Genomic DNA, 19,564 nt, shown 5'->3' with positions numbered 1-19,564 from the left:
TCAATCCCTCACCACAACCCATAGGGTATAGACATTTCACGTGCAAATTTTTCCTCAGAATCTACTTGAAGAAGTTTTTTTTAAACTGCAAATAGAAGATTCTAATTTTCATCCTGCTTCACCTTTGGTAGTATCACCTGTTAACTTCCTTGGTTCTCTGTGAAGTATTAAAAATAAGAGGACTTTTAAATACATACTTTGTCCAGTAATTTAACTTCTAGGAAACTTAGTTTCTTCATCTGCAAAAAGGAGTTTATAACCTTACAAGGATGTTCTTAAAATTAAGTGTCAAATTGTTAAAAGTAAGTGGTAATGTACACACAGTACCTGCAGCGCAATCTGTATTTAACAATTTCTATCTATAGATATTATTATTATTCTGTTAGTGCCACTGTGTTCTTCTCACCCAGGCTTGAAAACATTTTCTTTAAAATAAAATCACAAAACCACATAAAATCAATTATCGAGTTCTACTGGCTCTTTCTTGAAAATGTTCTTCATAATTGTCCTTTCCTTCCCATTTCTACTGCCACTTTCTTAATTCCCCTTCCTTATTTCATTGTCTCAGATTTTGTGTTGGGGAACCAGATAATTTTTCTTAAGACATACTTTTTTGTACCCCCCCCCCTTTTTCGTCTGCCTGGACTGCGGGAGACCAGGGTTCGATCCCTGGGTCGGGAAGATCCCCTGGAGAAGGAAATGGCAACCCACTCCAGTACTCTTGCCTGGAGAATCCCATGGAGGGAGGAGCCTGGTAGGCTACAGTCCATGGGGTTACAAAGAGTCAGACATGACTGAGCGACTTCACTTTCCTTTCACTTTCCTTTTTTTTCAAATTTTTTTACTGAAGGATAATTGCTTTACAGAATATTGTGGTTTTCTGTCATACATCAACAAGAATGAGCCAAAAGTACTCCCATGTCCCCTCCCTCCCAGACCTCCATCCCATCTCCTTTCCCACCCCACCTTTTAGCCTGAGCCTGTCACAGAGCCCCTGTTTGAGTTCCCTGAGTCATACAGCAAATTCCCACTGGCTATCTATTTTACATATGGTATTGTAAATTTCTATTTTACTCTCTCCATACATCTTTCCTTCCCCCTCCCCCCATGTCCATAGGTCTGTTCTTTATGTCTGTTTCTCCATTGCTTCTCTGAAAATAAATATCTGTTCCCCCTTTTAAGACAACTTTCCTCAGTGGCTCCCTCTGTCTGTGTTAGTCACTTGGTCGTGTCCAACTCTGGACTGTAGCCCACCAGATTCCTCTCTCTGTCCGTGGAATTCTCCAAGCAAGAACACTGGAGTGGGTTGCCATTCCCTTTTTCAGGAATCTTCCTGACCCAGGGATCGAAATTGCATCTCCTGCATTGCAGGCAGATTCTTTACCACTGCACTACCAGGGAAACCTATCAGGGACTCCCTGCTGCTAAGTTGCTGCTAAGTCGCTTCAGTCGTGTCTGACTCTGTGCGACCCCATAGACGGCAGCCCATCAGCCTCCCTGTTCCTGGGATTCTCCAGGCAAGAACACTGGAGTGGGTAGCCATTTCCTTCTCCAATGCATGAAAGTGAAAAGTGAAGTGAAGTCGCTCAGTTGTGCCCGACTCTTCGAGACCCCATGGACTGCAGCCTACCAGGCTCCTCTGTCCATGGGATTTTCCAGGCAAGAGTACTGGAGTGGGGTGCCATTGCCTTCTCCATCAGGGACTCCCTAGTATACACCAAATAAAACACAATAGCTGCTGCTCAGAGTCCTCACAATTATACTTTTCTAATCATTTCCATTGAACCTGAAGAAAAACCCTGTGCTTCTATCATATTCATTCACGGTATCTCCTGGATCCATCAGTCGTGTCTGACTCTCTGCGACCCCATGGACCGTGGAATTCTCCAGGTTAGAATATTGGAGTGCGTAGCTGGTCCCTTCTCCAGGAGATTTTCCCAACCCAGGGATCGAACCCAGGTCTCCCACATTGCAGGCAGATTCTTTACCATCTGAGCCACCAAGGAAGCCCAAGAATATTGGAGTGGGTAGCCTATCCCTTCTCCAGGGGATTTTCCTGACCCAGGAATTGAACCAGGGTCTCCTGCATTACAGGTGGATTCTTTACCAACTGAACTATCAGGGAAGCCCTCATCCCTCAGAGCCACCTCAAAATCCTTTAATCATTCTAATGGAATTATCCCCTTATCTCACTCTTTATGGATATCTAAGGTGTGGCATCCCTTCTATAGCATTTATTTTGTATTAAAATGTATTTTGGCAACACCATAGTGTTGGCAACACTATAAAAGCATAGGTTTTCAGGCCAAACAATTGTGGTGATTAAATTAATAATGCACCTTGAATATACCTAATCCTTGCAAAGCACTTAATAAATACTATCATTTATATTATTGTTGTGTACATTTTTTATTTTCCTACTAAAATGTTCCTAGATGACAATGATCTTCTGGTACTGGTGGTACATTTTCTAGTACATTATCTAGTAAACTTTTATTAGATTTTTAGTAATTCTAATTACTTGCTCATACTGATTTCTTATAGGCTGTGGGTTACTTCATGCTTTAAGATGTGATAACTTCATCACAATAACTTCAGCACATTGTCAAGGATGTGCTAACTCATGCTCACTGTGATTGATATGTGATTTGAAGAGTATTAGTGTTGATTAAAAAACCCATTTAACAAGTTAGGGTATGTATGTGGATAGAACAGTTGTTTCAAGTCCTATGACATCTGAATTGCAATTAACACTCCCTACTGCATGCCCCCATGCCAAAGAATACCAAGTAGCTTGAGAAGTGCTCAGATCCTTATCTTGCAAAACTTGTTTTTTTGGTATTGATCGGGAAGGAGGTTGGGACTGATAAAAGGAATAACATTTTATTTGAGGATCTCAACGCATCTGATGAGGTTACAATCTATTTTGCAGATGAAGTACACTTAGGTTTGTAAAAGTTCAATGTGTCTCCTTTGGCTACACTGTCATCCAGGAAGAGGACTATCTACACAGAATAATATTTTATATTCCAAAACACTATACTTGCCTTTTCCAAAATAATTCGTATGCTCTTTTCTCTTGTGGCCACTGTGACTCAGTCCGAGATCCTCTCTTACGTGCCCGATGTTAAGACAGGAGGCAAACTGATGGCCTGCATAGAGTGACAGAACTGAACTTTAACTGTGAGTTTCTTACTAGGATTTTCCCCTGATTTTACTTAGTATTTTTTTCATTCTCTCCTACTTATTTTTAATTTGGGTCAGTGTGTTTCAATATGTGTATTATTTTAAGCATCTTAAAATAACATCGAAAATAGCATCGAAAGGGAAATAGTCCCTTTTCCAACAAGATGAGTACATAACTAATTTTTACACTATTTATACATTTCTGTTAGATGGAGATACTCCTTCCTTGACACTTAATAACTATGGGACTCAGAGAAGTTATTTAGCATTTTGAAGTTCCCTCCCTGTAAAGTGGAACTAATAATCCATAAGTCTCAGAAATGTCTTAGGGATTAAATAAAATAACTCATGTAAATTACTTGGTGCATAGTAGGCATTCAATAAATGTCAGTTTGCTCTTTATTCCAGTTAATAATGCTTATTAAACTATATTAAAAACTAGAACCAGACTGTGATAATGCATTTCTTTATTAAGTACTTAAGCCAAATAACTAATTTCCCCCAGGGAGAAAAGAAAGAGAGATGTTGAATTAGTTTCATTTGGTCAACTTATTTATTAATCTTTTTTTAAGCATTATTTAGTTTAACAGTCCATAATTTAGTTTCCATGCAACCAAAATGTTACAGTTCAGTATTCCTCTTAGCTCTATTGTGATTGTTCTTTTAAATCTATTTTTACATATGCCGTTTATTAGAGATCATTATTAATTATATTAACAGCTCGATTGTGTTTCATAACAACTTCGTGCTGACAAACTTTGCTCACAACAGTTTCCCTGAGGTCTAACGAATTAAAAGGATCAACTTTTAAACGGCAATGTTACAGGAAAAGAAAAACCCCCGGTTGCAGGGGAGACCCACACTGTCTATATTCTTTTGTGTTAATTTTATACGTTTGTATTTAAGTAGAGCCACATTTTTCTCAAGGACGGAATCCAAGTGAGGCAGGAAGGAAAAGTGGGGACGTACTAACCGAGCCTGCGCTACGGTATCATTGCACCTTTAAGGACTGGAGACTTGGTGTTAGCTCGGCCTCCTTCCCAGCCCACCTCTGAACTCTGATTGACAGGGCGCCGGGCGAGGAGGAGCCGAAGGAGGCCGAGGAGGAGGCGCAGGGAGGAAAGTAGAGGGAGGAGGGGCCTGTCTTTTCTCCAATGACCAATCAGGGGAGGGGGCGGGGCTACGAGTGCCCTCCTCTCTCCTTCCCTCCCCCGCCTCCTGGCTTCCCCGCCTCCCTCCTCCCCCCTTTCCTCTGCCCCCTCCTCTCTCCTCCTCGTCCTCCTCCTCCTTCTCCTCCTCCTCCTCTCAGGCTGTGGTTTTTCTGTATATGTTTCTGGAGTCCTGAGCCTGAGCTAAACAAAAGCAGGAGGCTGACGGGGCTGCTGGAGTTTGCAGAGACACGGAGGAGGAGAGAGCCTGTGCTCTGCCTTGCCGCCGTGGCTGGGGGAGATCTGGCTTTTGCAACAGCCCACCCCCTTTGAGATCACTCTGGCCCGGAGTGGGGGTGGGGGGTAGCGGGGGGTGGGGGGGGAAAGTTTGCATTGCAATCCCCCTGCCTTCCTCTCCTTTCTCCCGGCCAATGCATATTTGCAAAAGGATTAAGCCACAGATTTAAGCGCCGGGAGCCCATTTCTGCCGTGCAAAGGAGACGGACTGAAAAACCAAAAGCCAGCTCTGATTTCTTTTCGTCAAGTGGGAAGGTGGTTTATTTTTCTTGCTTTTTTGGAGTCAACACCCTTCCCCACCAGTCCTTATCCCCACCCTCACCCCGCCACCCCTTCACGCCCCCCTCCCCCTCCCCACTCCCCATCCTCCCACCATCCTCTAAAGAGGCAAAGGGATTTTTTTTTTTTTTTCTTTTGGTCTTCTTTTTTCCCCCTTCTCTGTTTATCCTGAAAAGGATTTGAAGACAGCTTGAAGGATAAAAAGCCTTGGTGCTTCCCAGGAGCCGAGCCGAGGAGCAGAAGAGGAAGAGCCGGGGGCTGCCGTTGCCTTTGGAGATGGACGAGCAGCCCAGGCTGATGCATTCCCATGCTGGGGTCGGGATGGCCGGACACCCCGGCCTGTCCCAGCACTTGCAGGATGGGGCCGGAGGGACCGAGGGGGAGGGCGGGAGGAAGCAGGACATTGGAGACATTTTACAGCAAATTATGACCATCACAGACCAGAGTTTGGATGAGGCGCAGGCCAGGTGAGATGGAGGCTTTTCTTTTCCTTTCTTGGGGTTTTTTGTTTTTCTCCCTCTCGCTGGGGGAAACAATGGGAACCGAATCACCACAGCGCTTTCTTTTTAAATGTTATTCCTTGGCCCATTTTGACGAGCAACTATATGGCGGAGGAGTAAAATTTGAAGGAGCGTTGTTATCGAAAGTGCAATCTCCCATGTGGTGATGTGGCTGTCTGTATGTATATTTTCATATATATTGTGTGTGTGAATATAGAGATCTTCATATATATCCACACAAACACTCAGGCAAGCCGAAAATACTGCCAACTGATCCAAAAGCGGCCCTCGGCACTTTTTACTGCTTTAAAAAAGTATCAGAGAGAGCAGAATTGTCAAGTTTTGAACAGCATTGCATGTCTTCTTGTTGAGGGACTGCGTAACGTTACAAAATAAAATGTCCCATGAACACTTTATTTGCAAATATAGTTGACTCCTTAAGTAAATCAGAGGCTTTGAATTTTCTATGTGAACGTACTGCTCTAAAATTAATTTTTATCTTTCCCCCTTTCCATATTAAAAAAAAAAAGAGTAATTCTTTGTCAGTAGTTGTCAGCCATCCAGAAAATATTTTGCATTCATTTAATTGTTTCAAAAAGGCTGATGTAAAGAAAGAAGAGATACTGTTGCTTTTAAACATGTTTGTTCGGTTTTAGAGACTCGGATATGTAGTGTAACTTTATTGTCTCTTATTTTGAGTCGGTTAACTACCCTTCTGTGGCACAGAATGTATGGTTCTTTAAAAAGGGGTGGGGGGAGAAAATCAAGCATGCTCTTTTCCCCATGCTTCTTTCAGGACCACTTAGATGCTAGTAAAATAGAAATGAAGGCAAATGTGTATTTTATATATTTCCATCCTCTAGGACACGAAGATCTTCATTAAGGAAGCGTTATAAAGAAGCTGTGTAGCTTCTCAGTTAATCCACTGCCAAGTATATAGTTCTCCACTCCAGGATTTTACAGTAAATTCTCTTAAAAAAAACAAACCAAAAAAACTAAATGGTAACCCACCAACTGCTTGCCCAAGGCCGATCTTGAAAAGAAGATTTTAAGACACTCTAATGGCCACATATGTCTTTGCAGTTACCCAGCTTTATTAAATCTCAGAAGTAGCTGGTTTTTTTAAGTCATATGTACACAGTTTCTCTACCTCACAAGACTTAGTTCTGTGGAGAAGACATTATTATATGTATTTTTGTTTAAGGGAAATGGGAATTTGAATTGAGAAAATGAGAAGAAGCAATTTCAAGGATGACATGAATTACACTCTTATTTTACCTGTAAGCACATGCAACATGTAAACTCAAAAGTCCTGAGGTTTATGGGTGCTTGAAAACTTGGAAAGGTTCAGAGACTGGAACTATGCTATTTTTTTTTCTTAATAGAGGATGATTTTTAAAAATTATTTGGTGCCCTTTTTGGATTTTATTATCTGGAGAAAAGCTAATAGGTAGGGTCAATGAAAGATTTCCCACTGGCAGTCTCTTTTTGAATTGGAACAGATTTCTCCATTACATTGTTCTAGAAAAATAAACTCAGACATACCAATAAACGCCTCTAATAACAAGTTTGTGCAGCCGAAGGGGCTGGTAGCACTGAGAACCACCACTTTTCTGATGTTTAGTCCCGCTCCTTTTTGTACAACTGAGGACAGCCGTGACTTGGTGGGTTCACCCTTTTAATGGCCTAAATGTTAAGAGAATCAAACACAATTTTGGGATGGGGAGATTTTTCTGTTCTCTATAACCCAACCCCATGGACGTGCTTGGCAATACAATATTTCTGCAAAGCTGCATAGAATTTTTTGTAGTTGTTATTTGTTTTGCATTTGGGCCTTTATATAAGAATACACTTAATGAAAACTCCTATAAAAGGCCCAGAAAGAAGTCTTTGATACCATAAAGTCTTCTTCACCATTTTTCTCACCCCACACCAGAACTAAATCACCACTAAGCTTTTCTTTTTAGTTAAACAATGTAACTCAGCAAATACTTTAACTGGGTTTTCCTTTCCTTAGTAACATCTTCATAATGTAAGTTTATTATTTATACAGTGAACCCTTCGTATTTTAGACACAATGTTTATGTTTATTTTGATACTCTTGAATTTTGAGATTATGACTCTTCTACTGTACAGTAGATAGAGCGTGCTTCTGGTTTCCGTTCCTCAGGATGTGTATCTATTTTTTAACTTTGAAAGGAATTTAAAAAGAACTGCATGTGTCTTGAGTGCCAGAGGTTTCCATTTATCTTTATACATTCATTTTAGTTAGTCAACACGATTCCCTTAACTAATAGCTGATATGATCAGTATTTTGTTTCCAAAACAATATCCTTCTGCTAAGTGCTTCCAGAGTAAAATCAAGGGAAAGGTATTGTTTTGGTCCTTAAGTGCATGCTGAATACAGACACACAGAAGAACCAGGTAAATCACTAATCTAAAAGGCAGAATTGTATTTATTTTTTTCCCCCAATGGGTGCAAGGTCCTAATTGTAAATAATTGAATTTCAACACCTGCAAATAAGCAGTGTGTGCACAAGCGACATAATGTGAACACAGAGAAATGAATCTATTCCCCATATGGGTATGTTTGCCCCCTGGCAATGCATTTCCATACTCTTTAACTTGGGGACTGAAATTTTATAAATTGACAGTTCTGCTCAGAAGACCTTTCAAGCATCTTGTGTTTATGAGAATACAGGGGCATCTGCGGAATGAATTCAAACACATGGATGAATTAAATTTGAAAACACACACACACACACACACACACACACACACACGGACTGAGAAGCAGACAGCTCCTAGGCTATGGTGGTTGCGTAGATTATACAAAACTGTTAACCCATGCATTTGACTCTGCCGTCTTTTCATTGCCCTGGATAGGATTATTGGTTTAAGACTTCCACTTGGATTAAACTACTCATAAAAAACAAAACGAAACAAAACAGAAAACCCCAAACTCTTCCTAAATGAGCATAATTGAGGTTAGTTCTGTTCTGTAGTTAAATCCCTGCTCTCTCCCTGCTAATTAACATTATTTCTTTTTCTATGGCGGGACTCTTTATATTAAGTCATAAAGCAATTGAAGCATGCCACAGAGTTATGCTTGGTCTATAATTTTGGCTAAATGCTCGATTTTTTTCCCCCTGTGCATTATCAGCAGCTTGATCCCAGGAGTCCACCTAAGCTATTCTGTTGTTGTTTCTTTCTTGCAGAAAACATGCTTTAAACTGCCACAGAATGAAGCCTGCCTTGTTTAATGTCTTGTGTGAAATCAAAGAGAAAACAGGTAGGAATGAGATTCCAACATTTAAGCATTTTCTTTGGCCAATTGACCACTTTAAACCAGCAATCAGGAACCCATTATTTAAATATTAAAATTTCAGAAAAGAAGTACTTTCAAGATTGATCGCATATTCCAATAGGAAGTCCTAGTAGCCTTGCTTCCTGGAACAGAAAGCACCAAGTTTCTTTGACAGTTATTACCAGACATTAGCGGTTTGCTTGCCTTAACTCTATTCCTGGCCTCTTTGAAACTGAAGCTAAAACAGAGGTTCTGAAGGGAAATTTATAGAATGATGTGCCTGTGGGGGAAAAATATGAAAGTAAAAGTCCACTTCTTAATATATTTTGGCCCATCTTTAAGACAGTGTTTTTGGAGTTGGGCATGGGGGTGCTAAAGTGTTTAAAGTTTCCTCTTCTTTTTTTCTTGTAATTACACGAAGCAGCAAACTAGAGTTCTTTTCAGAGTGTTGTCAGATACCTATGTGGAACGCGTCACACAACATCAGGTTATCGGTATTTGAGTGCCCTGTGATTTTATAGCTGGGAGAATTGCTGGGTTTAGGAGAACAGAATGTGACGAGCTCACTCATTCTGTTGTTTTTTTACTTTCTAGACCTCATATCATGAACTAACACACTTATAACACATCCCAGGAGGGCATTTAAATTTTAAAGCAACAATTAAAAAATAGCAGTCATCAATCAGAGGTGTTCTTAAACAACAGATGCTCTGGGAAGGACACTTAGCAACATCCTCTTGTTTGTTTATTTTAATCCTTAATTTTCCAAAGTGAGTGCGTCTCTCCCTTGTAAAAAGAAAGAGTTGAGAAGGCAATCTGAAGCCAGGGCGTAAAGATGAGGAATGAGGGGTGGTTATATAAAGCGGGAGCTTCTGCTGGCCTCTGACTTGGTCGCTCGCTGCAGAGCAGCGCAGAGTACCTGCCATCCTATTTATTTATTTATTTTTTACAACAAGGAGTGTAACAGTCAATAATTCATATCTAAACCATATAAGCAAGGGCATGACATGAATGAAAGTGACAATAAATATGATTGCATGCCCAGTTGATATACATTGATAGTTACACATAAAAAAAGGAAGGAGGGGCTCTGAGGGCATGCAGGGTGGCTTTCTTTTTGAGGGCTCTCTGTGTTTCTATTTTAAAAAATAAATAGTTTCAAGATGTGACCATTGATCGAATATGTAATTACTCGGGTCTTGAAATGTATGGAAAATTAGTAAGCAGCTCCTTTGTTGAGTGTTATTTGTGTTGTGCGTGACATCCCAGACAAAGCACCTGAGCAGTGATGTTCAGATCTTTTAAGTCTTCCAGGTTTCCCTGCCAAAGCCTAACCTTAATGCAAAGCTGGGAATTGCATTGTTTTAGCTGTGATATACCTTTTAAGAAATGTATGGGTTGTGCATTCAAATATCAAAGGGGCTTTCTCAGTTTGTCACACTTTTTAGTTTTTTTTCTCTGTTAGCCTGGAGCAGGAAACCTAAGTGCGTATATATCTTTATCTTTTGTTTTTTTCTTCCTTCTCAGTTTCTTTTTTTTCTGATTCTAATTTACATGGAATATTTGGTTTGTTGAAATTTGTTGCTACTTGGGTATGCATTCCTGCTGATCTTGCTTCATAAAATACAGAATCAAGCTATAAAGGCATATTTGATAATTCAGTCTAGAGAGACTCTGTTTTTAAGACGCCCTCAGATTTTCATTGAAAGGAAGTCTGTCAAGGCATTTAAATGTACGTTGTGGTCAAAGTGTTTAATTCTAGTCTTCTAATTAAAATCTACTGCTAAGGCAGTAGATCAAGGTGGATGGATGTGACTATAGGTCTGGTTCTGGTGTGGATTCAAGAGTTTGCTCCTCACATGAGTATTGCCTAAACTATGGTGATAAGAAGCAGTTGTGTCGGTCAGAATCATGCTTTAAAGGTGTAATTTATTGTTGGATTATATATTTTGTTTTAAAATTTTTCTGTTACTAAGTTACATTAATGTCTGGAGCTTTTTAAAAATCTGAATTAAGGTTTTGTATGCTGTCTTTCAAATAATATATTTTTAAAAATAGTTTAGTGAATACTGTAAATTGAAAATAATAAGGATAACTGACCCTGTGTTAAGAGGGAAACACACAAATGCACAAGTTTTGGATTAAGAGGGCACCCATGGGTGAAAGTACAAAAAAAAAAATAGTAAAATAAAAAGAGAAAAAAAGAAAGACCTTTCTCCTATTCCTCAATTTGTGTATCAGAAGGATTAAGGAGAAGGAAGAAACCTCTCCTGGAATGTTGAGTGTTCGGTGTTGTAGGTAGGAGACAACTGCGGTATGCTGAAAAGAACTCTTTGATTGTAAAGCACTGTTACTTACTCAAGATCGACCTCACCCTCATTCTGAGAGCTGGCAAATCTTCCATATGGTTGATGTGTCCGCAACACAGTGCGTCTGTAAAGTTGTAGGAGCTCTTGTTTCCCCCCGCTTCTTGATACAGAGCTAGTGATAAGATTGTTGGGGTGATCAGTTCATGTGCATTCTTTGATTGTTTTGGGAGTTTCCCTATTGTTACTTTCAAGTCTTTATGCTGAATGAGTATTTTTGAGCTTGCTTCACAAGTATTGTAGAGGTTATTTGATTTAGGGTGGGCTCTGTTTGTACTCTCCCAGGAGCACACTTTACCTAGGTCTTTACAAGGAAGTCAGGACCCTGAGAGGAGCGTGGGGCTTGCATTCCTTGGCGGATTTTGCTTTTTTGCTTTTTGTCAAAGGCTTTCATTGGAAAACTCAGAAATGTGGAGGGAAACTAGCTTAAGATTGTCTTACCAACCTTTTGGAACTTTAAAGAAACAGACGCGTATAACACCTAAAGTAGGCAGCACCGTTTAGATTACAGTTGATTGATAGGTATTTAGTCAGAAATTACTGTGGGGATATTCAGGAGGAAAAAAAAAAAAGAACCCAAGTGTCTTCTTGTTGAGAAATGTCAGTAAATTTTTATTTTGATACCTTTTTGCTTTTTTAAATAAAAATGCCAAGAACAAGGAATGCCTGAACAATTCTCAGGCAGCAAATCTCAGACAGTAAGAAAACTCTGCAAGACCTCTGGCAAGTATGTTTCAGAGGCGGCTTTTATCTGCTTGTTCCTTCTGGGAGCATAGAGATTTCATAGAGTTTTGGACCTTTTAATACCTCATTTTCTTTCATTTTTTCATTCCTTGTCTGCTGACATATTAGCAATAGACTGGGTTTTGCATATATGTAGAGGTGGTGGTAGTGGGGTTGATGGAATGGAGAGAAGGAGAAAAAAAAAAATTGAAACATACTGAATTTCTTAAAAGGACCTTAACTATATTTTTAAACATTTCTTGATTTTAAAACAATTTCTGTGTCAAAAATCATGCCGGTTTAAAAATGAGGAAAAAACACGAAATATTGGTTGCCATTTACTAAGGAGACTGTTTATAGATAGTAATGAATAGCTGTAATTGTTGTGAATAGTTTTTAATTTTAGAACAAAATAGCTATATATGGCAGTTTTCAGCAAATTTTCCTCTGAGCATCATCTGCTCTGAAGTTAAATCAAATCACTGAAGGATGTTAAAAAATTACGTTTTGCTTACTTAATGCCCTTTTGTTCTCTCTCTCCTTCCTTTATTCTCTCTGTTCAATTAACACTCTCATCACAGGCTCTAGTTTTTTTTTTTTTTTCTTTAACTCTACTACTGTATTTCAGTTTTTTTCCACCCTCTCTTATTAATTCTCACCTGCCACTTCTTTTTAGTATAGCAATTACATTATGAGATTTCTGCTTCTCATCTTTTTATAGCTTTAGAGAATAATTTGTGTGTGTGTGCACGCACGTGTATACATGTGTATGTTTGTGTGTTGGTATATGTAGGTGGAGGGGCCACCGTGGAAGGAAGTTTATATTTTAGGAAAATAATTCTGAAAAGATTAGGCCTTGAGCAGAGAACAGGAGTGAAATAACTTCAGACAATTTAGTGGTGCCTCTGATCAGATTCTTTTGGGGGCTGACATGACAGGAGTGACTTTTCATAAATGTTCGTCTCTAGAAGGAAAAAGCAAAAAAACTTTTTCTTGCTGATGATAGAATTTAATTTAATTTTTTTTTTTTGAGGAAGGGGCAGAGAGAGAGAAAGGGAGCAAACGAAGGGGAGTTACTTGATGCGGTTTTACTTGATCCACTCTTTCAGGTACAGTGTGTTAGCAGAAGGCAGGTGATTAGACCCTATATATTTATTCTGATCTGGATACGAGCAATAGACCTTCAATAATAAGACTCCGTGGAAGACACAGTGTCAGCTTCTAATGAGAAGCATCCCTTCTCTCCAGTCGTTTCGTGTCATCCCCTTTTAGAAGCCGATTTGGACCCATTCTGGCAGCTGAGAAGTGGGGCAAAGGGTGCAGTGAGCAGCCCGGGTCAGACCTACCTGAGTGAGGTCTTCGGAAATTTGGTGTCATGTTTTCTAGCAACTGGATGTCTACGAGGACTGGGACTGAGGAGAATTTAAGTGAAACTGAGGAAGCTCGAAGAAGGTTCATGAGTCGGGGAAATGCACGGGGGAGACCTGTGGTCTGGGCCTTGTGGGCTGTCGGGAGCTGCGAGCAGTGAGGGTGCTGGGTCCCAGGCGGGTGGCGGGCTGCACCCGGGGTGGGGAGGTGGCAAGGTCTGGCCCTGCGAGGGTCCGGCCCTTTCTACATGCCTTTGCTTCTCTGTTCTGCTGACGTTCATATGCTTTTGGTTATTGTTGGCAAAATTAAAAAATTTACCCCCAAACAAGCAAACAAACCAAAACTCAGATATTAAACATATTTAAATAGGCAAGCATTTTAATTTTTTCATTTAAAGCATAACCCTGGCTTCTCTTGAGACATAGTTTTACATGCATGCCTTAGGAAAACTTAGGCTGCACTTTGGTTTCCAACTTCTGTTAGATGAATGCTGTTATGGTTGGAACTTGGTGTGGTGATTCTAAATATACTTTTTACTTTTACTTTTTATTTAAAAAGTCACCCAAAATGCCACATGATTGAGGCAGTGTCCTAGGTACATCTCCCAAAGACAGCTCTTACTCATTTTCTATGCTCCTGGAAGCACCCTGTCCTTTGCATGGACACTTTAGCCTGGGTTGCTGCTAAGCTGCTAAGTCACTTCAGTCGTTTCTGACTGTGTGTGACCCCATAGACGGCAGCCCACCAGGCTGCCCCGTCCCTGGGATTCTCCAGGCAAGAACACTGGATATAATAATTCTAGCTCCACTCTTGTACCCTACCTGAAATGGTATGGTAAGGTTTAAGGAATGTAGTAATTGATTAATAAAATAAGCAGAGGATTAATGAGTTGTTTGTTAAGTACTTTGAGCTCCCTGGGTGATACAGATAAGAGATACTGTATATTCTATAGTAAATTATCTAAAGACTTGTATTCTATTCCATTTCGTAGGTTGCCAATGTGTTAACTCTTCCTTTGAATATATAATTGAGTTGGCGAGGTAGTCATTATGTCCCATCAGGAGAAGTCTCTGGTTGAATCTTTTGTCTCATCTTCATCTTAGCGATAACACTTCTCAGAATTTGGCAGAGTGATTTCCAGAATTAAAAAAAAATAAGTGTGAGGATCAACTGACATAGGATTATAAAACCTATCTTCCTTTATGGCAGAATAAGGTCAGTGGTGACTTCGCGGAAGGTCTTCTTACTTCTGACAGCTCTCTTTCAGGCTCTCAATAATTGGTAGAAATCAAGATTGCAGTGGGTGGGAAAATTCATCCATTTTGGTTTAGGTCATGGTATAGTTTAGGTCAACTATATCTCTCATTGATACTCTGTCATTAAGTAGAAACTGGGGTGGGTCCCTCATACCTGTACTAGTTCTGGACATACCAGTAAGTAGTTATAAGATGACAAGTAGATAGCTTAAATACTTTCAGGAGACGCTATAATAGTCGTGCTTAAGGATTTGGTCTCTGAAGCCTGACAGCTTGGGTCTGTATCCCAGATCGCCAACTTTTTCAGTTGTGTGACCTAGTTAAGTTTATGGAACTTCCCTGTGCCTCATTTTTTTTCACTTAGAAAATAAAGATAAAAATGGTACCTATTTTGGAGGGTTATTGTGAGGATTAAATGAAGTAGTACATGTAAATTACAGTGCCTGGCATAGAGTAAACAGTCCATAACTGTTAGCTTTTATTATTTCTGGCCCTGTTTTCGTACATGAAAAAGAGAGGCTTGTACCAGATGGTCCCTAAAGACCAAGCCAATTCCAAGACTCTGTAATTCTGTGCTGAAAAAAGAAAAATAGTGCTGAATTTAAGATTTGTTTTCTTATGTTTCTCTTGCCATTCTCTTAAAGTGAGAATGAGTTGTATCTGGCCAAAAGGCTGGGCAAGGTTGGGAGAAGAGGGGAAAAAAAGAATGGATAAGAGCAAAAATGAAGGTTTTCAATTATGTCCAAACTGGACAACAAGCACCTGTAAAGCTACAATGGCATTTTTAGTGATGACATTTTCTTAGCATTAGCAGCTGGAGATATTGTGTAATCATAGTTAAAAATATTTTCCCTCTGAAAACACATAGGCCCATCCATTCAATTCACAAAGTTTCAGAGGAGGAAGAGTAACATAAAGTGAGTTTAGGGCAACCTGACCTCTACCTGTCTTCCTCATCAGTTCCTACTTGAGGGAAAAATGATATTTTTCTTATAACAACAACCTTGGTACTAGTAGGTTTATTTTTATTTTTTTATAGCTTTCTTGGGATATATTTCATATACCATGAAATTCACCCATTTAAATTATACAGTTCAGTGGTTTTGGTCTATTCACAAAATTGTGCAACCATCACCACAACCTAAATTTAGAATATTTTTATCACCCCCTACAAAAAAAAAAAAACCTTGTACTCATTACCAGTCAGTTCATATTCCTCCTCTTGCCTAGCCCCTGCTAATCACTAATCTCTGTCTGTATGGATTTAGCCATTGTGGACATTTCACATAAATGGAATCATATAATATATGGTTTATTCCTAGCTTTTTTCTCTTAGCGTGGTGTTTTTAAGGGTCACTGTGCTGTAGCATGTACTGATACTTCATTCCTTTTTATAGCCAAATAATATTCCATTGTATGGATATACCACATTTTATTTATCCATTTATCAGTTGATGGACATTCAGGTTGTTCACATGTGTTGTTGCTGCTCGGAACATTTTAACAAAGTTTTATGTGGCCATGTTTTTATTTCTCTGGGTATTTACCTAGGAGTTGAATGTTGGATCATATGGTAACTCTGTGCTTAGCATTTTGAGGAATTGGTGAACTTTTCCAGAGTAACTGTAGTAGATGTATTCTTAAGTTTTATTGTAAATGACATTACATTTGGTCTTCATCACTTTTAACATTCCATTTTTTCAGTCTTTTTCTTCAGTCCCTGATCTTTCTTTTCCTCTGTGTGTCAAGGTTTACTGTATTTTTTATCTTCTTGGATCAATACCTACTCTAAGAAAAAGTATTTTGATAGTTGCTTGACTTGAAGTGAACACGATCAAGATTTATATGAAACCTCTCTCAGAACTATCTGCATTTTAGAGAGAAAAAGAAGTGAAGTCAAAGGAATGAATCTCTATGGCTGAAATCTCAGGTGTCAGGTTCCCGGAGAAGAAGACCTTTGCCAAGAAGACCAGACAGTGTTCTGAAGAGCAGTCTAGTATGACAGAGAGAGCAGGGTGTCTGAGTGAAACCAGTCTGGATTCAGATCCTCACTTGTGTGTAACACTGGAAAGTTGATTTAACAGCGCTTCAGTATCCTTAGCTATACAGTAAAGACAATGCAATGTAGGCTTGCTTGAGGGACTAAACAGGACAAGAATATAAACCACACAGTTGCATGAGTGTGCTAAATAAACAGCAACTACTGTTGTCTTTTCAAAACCACACGACTGACTGTCGACCTCTGGTCTCATTAGTTTGACACTGTCTATTCAGGTTGGGTTTTCTACCAGCGCTGGCCACAAGGTTTTCAGACTCCCTGAGATACTTCCTGACAGTGCTTTTAAATGCTTTAAAAGATTTTCTGTATGAAAGGGGGGAACCCCCAAAACTCAGCAGAAGGTATCCCAACACTCTTGTACTTCCTGCCTTCAATCCTAGAGTTCTAGCGAGAGAAGAATCCCATTGAATAGTGCTATGCAGTGAACCCATATTTCATTCCAAATTTAATGTTTTAAATTTTGTAGTAATCCACTGGAAAAAAACAAGTGAAAAGAAACAGGTGAAATTAATTGTAAGAATACATTTTATTTAAATCCAAGTATATCTAAATTATTTCAACATGTCAATATAAAATTATTAATGAAATATTTCCACTTTTTGTATTAAGGCTTTCAAATCTATTGTATGTTTTACATTTGTAGCACATCTTCCATTTGGACTAGCCCCAATGGGCAACTCCAAGTGCCCAAGAGGCTCATGGGACCAGTGTCCTCCATATTGGACAGCATGGCTGTCCATGCTGCCATGGAAGACTAAGGAAGACTCCTGGTTGTTCCCTACTCACACTTGATCTGGTGGTTCTGCACCAATTGAAATTGGTTCTTGATGGATAGCCATGTTGTGAAAAAAAAAAACAAAAAAACAAAAAACCATATCTAAGGCATCTCTTTCCAGCAGGGAATAATATCCCACTCCTGGGAGCCAGGATGAGGTAGTTCCCCTGTAACTCCTTCTGTTTTTACTTCTTTCTTTCCTTGACTCCCTGTTTTATGGTTTGATTCCTTATCCTAAGGATTTGAATTTGAAATGTTCCCTAAAGTAAAATAGGTGGCGGAAATAACCACCTTTTTCTAGAATACAGTGGAACAAGTACAGAGAATTCTATGTGGAGACAAAAAAAGTTTGCTGGATCTTGGGTCAAGAGTTCTAAGACCTAACGCTGCCTGCCTCCAAGTTACTATGTTATTTTGAGAATGCCATTTATCCTCATGGTCTCATATTTCTACATCCATGGAATGGGCCACTTCAGTGAGCCACTAATCTGAGCCCACCTTTCACAGATCATGAGGTCTAACATGGTCCCCACCAGGGCCTGGATACATAGCATTTATGAAAGGAAATTCTTCTTTCATTGTTATGGCACTTCTAATTTATCCTCTGACTCCGTATATCTTTTCTAGACAGTCATGTAAAACTGGTTATGGTGGTGTTAAAGCAACTTCCATCAATCAAATTGAGTTGGAAAGGCAAGCTGGGAGGAAAAAAAAAAAAGTAGTAATTTTTTTTTCCCCCCCTAATTGAAGCATTCAGTATCACATTTTACAAAGCCAGCTGGAGGCCAGTCCCAGTTTAATCCACCTTGTTGACTCCATGACTAAATGCAAATTATGTTTCTTTTGCATCCTATCTGTTTGTAGCTATTGGATTCTAGACTGAAAATTGCTTTTGGAAAATACAAAGATTTACGGTTCTGGACTTGGAAGTGCGGTATACCTTTGCCAAGTTCATATGGTGCGGCCCAGGAAGTCAGCAAATTTAGGTTTGCTTTACACCTTAGAATTGTGGACAGTTGCTTGTTCAGTGTGCCTCAGCTGAAACACTAAAACGATGTCTGTTTCCCACCTATCTGTCAGTGGGGCTTCTGGAAACTTAAAGTGAAGATATTTAGAAAGATGTTTGACTTTCCTTGAGAAAGTGTCAGTGTGAGAAAAGTTCTCTGTTTGTCCTGCTTTGAGACAAGTTTGAATCTGCCAGGAGGTCAAAGGAATAAATTTACCTAGTGGCCTGTGCTGGCAAGGGCCGCCAGTCATTTTTCTGAGGGTTTTAGGTGATTTGAGCTCCAGTCTCGTCACCGTAAGAGAATCCTCCTTATAATTACCATTGTTAATAGAACTGAAAGTTTGCATTTATCTTTTGTTCCTAACAAAGAAAGCCTCTCAGAGACCCCGATGATGAGCCCAGCCTACATCCATTCTGAAAGGCTCTCTGTGGATGTGAGGGTACAGACGTTAATTCCTCACTGCAGAGGTGCTAGGGCCGTGCACCCTGCTTATATTAACAAACATTTAAAAACAAAGCCGGGGCGATACAAGCACAGCTTTCCTCTGTGTGGTCTCCTTACCAGGGTGACTGTAACCCCTAACCCCTTGCAAGGGAGATGCGAGGTTGGGTGTGGGTAGGTGGTGATGCCCCGGGCAGCACGGAGTATAAAGGCCAGACGAGAAGTAACCAGATCCTGTGAGGAATAAATTAAAGCCACTTCCTCCCGAGGCCAATCAACGGGGAAAGAAAGCAACAAAAACCTTAGAGATGAGAGAGCCTGTTTGCTTAGATCAGGTGGAAAAGAGAAATCGGAGTTTCCGAAAAGGAGTTTAAAGGGACGCATTACAAAATAAAACTTTGGGAACTTAAGAAAATGCTAAGAAACCATGGAGGAGCAGGACAGTGAGCCACATGGCCTTGTGCTAAGAGAGGCCCCTTCAGACAGGATCGCAATGCCTCTCGCTGGGCCTGGTTAGACCGGCGCCTAGGTCTTGCGGCAGCATCCCGCTTAGCTAGGCTTTCAGAGGAGGGGGCTCTGCGGGGGCCGTGACGCCTCCTAGAAAACTGGTGATCTCGCCGCGGATCTGATAGGGATGCTGGGGAGCGCCCGCCGGCTCCGGTCCCCTGCCGGCCGGAGGCCTCCAAGGAGCCCCGCGGGGCTGCGCTCACTGGCCAGGAGCCGCCGCCCCGCGCAGAAGCGGCCTGGAGCCCCCAAGCCCGGCGCCGGCCGCTCTTGAGCAGCCAAGGAAGCCGAGCATTCCCGGAGCTGAGCTTGGTTGTGTATTCACGGATTTTCTCCTCTTTGGCGCCC

General features: G+C 40.3%; 1 protein-coding gene across 4 annotated transcripts in view; it reads left to right on the top strand.

Moving 5' to 3' along the window:
* Nucleotides 1-4,444: 4,444 nt before the first annotated feature.
* The window catches only part of PBX1 (PBX homeobox 1), a 335,328-nt gene continuing 320,208 nt past the window's right edge, over nucleotides 4,445-19,564 (top strand). The window contains exons 1-3 of one of the 4 annotated variants that reach the window (XM_070782593.1): nucleotides 4,447-4,886; nucleotides 5,087-5,377; nucleotides 8,629-8,702. In XM_070782593.1, coding sequence (XP_070638694.1) covers nucleotides 5,187-5,377; nucleotides 8,629-8,702 — 265 coding nt within the window. In that variant the 5' untranslated portion in view covers nucleotides 4,447-4,886; nucleotides 5,087-5,186. Of the gene's footprint in view, nucleotides 5,378-8,628; nucleotides 8,703-19,564 lie in introns of all 4 variants that reach the window. The other 3 variants (XM_019986747.2, XM_019986764.2, XM_019986754.2) reach the window with 3 other exon arrangements.

This window comes from Bos indicus, chromosome 3 (assembly GCF_029378745.1).
Source record: "Bos indicus isolate NIAB-ARS_2022 breed Sahiwal x Tharparkar chromosome 3, NIAB-ARS_B.indTharparkar_mat_pri_1.0, whole genome shotgun sequence".
Classification (NCBI taxonomy): Eukaryota; Metazoa; Chordata; class Mammalia; order Artiodactyla; family Bovidae; genus Bos; species Bos indicus.
This window is presented reverse-complemented; position numbering and strand designations above follow the sequence as displayed.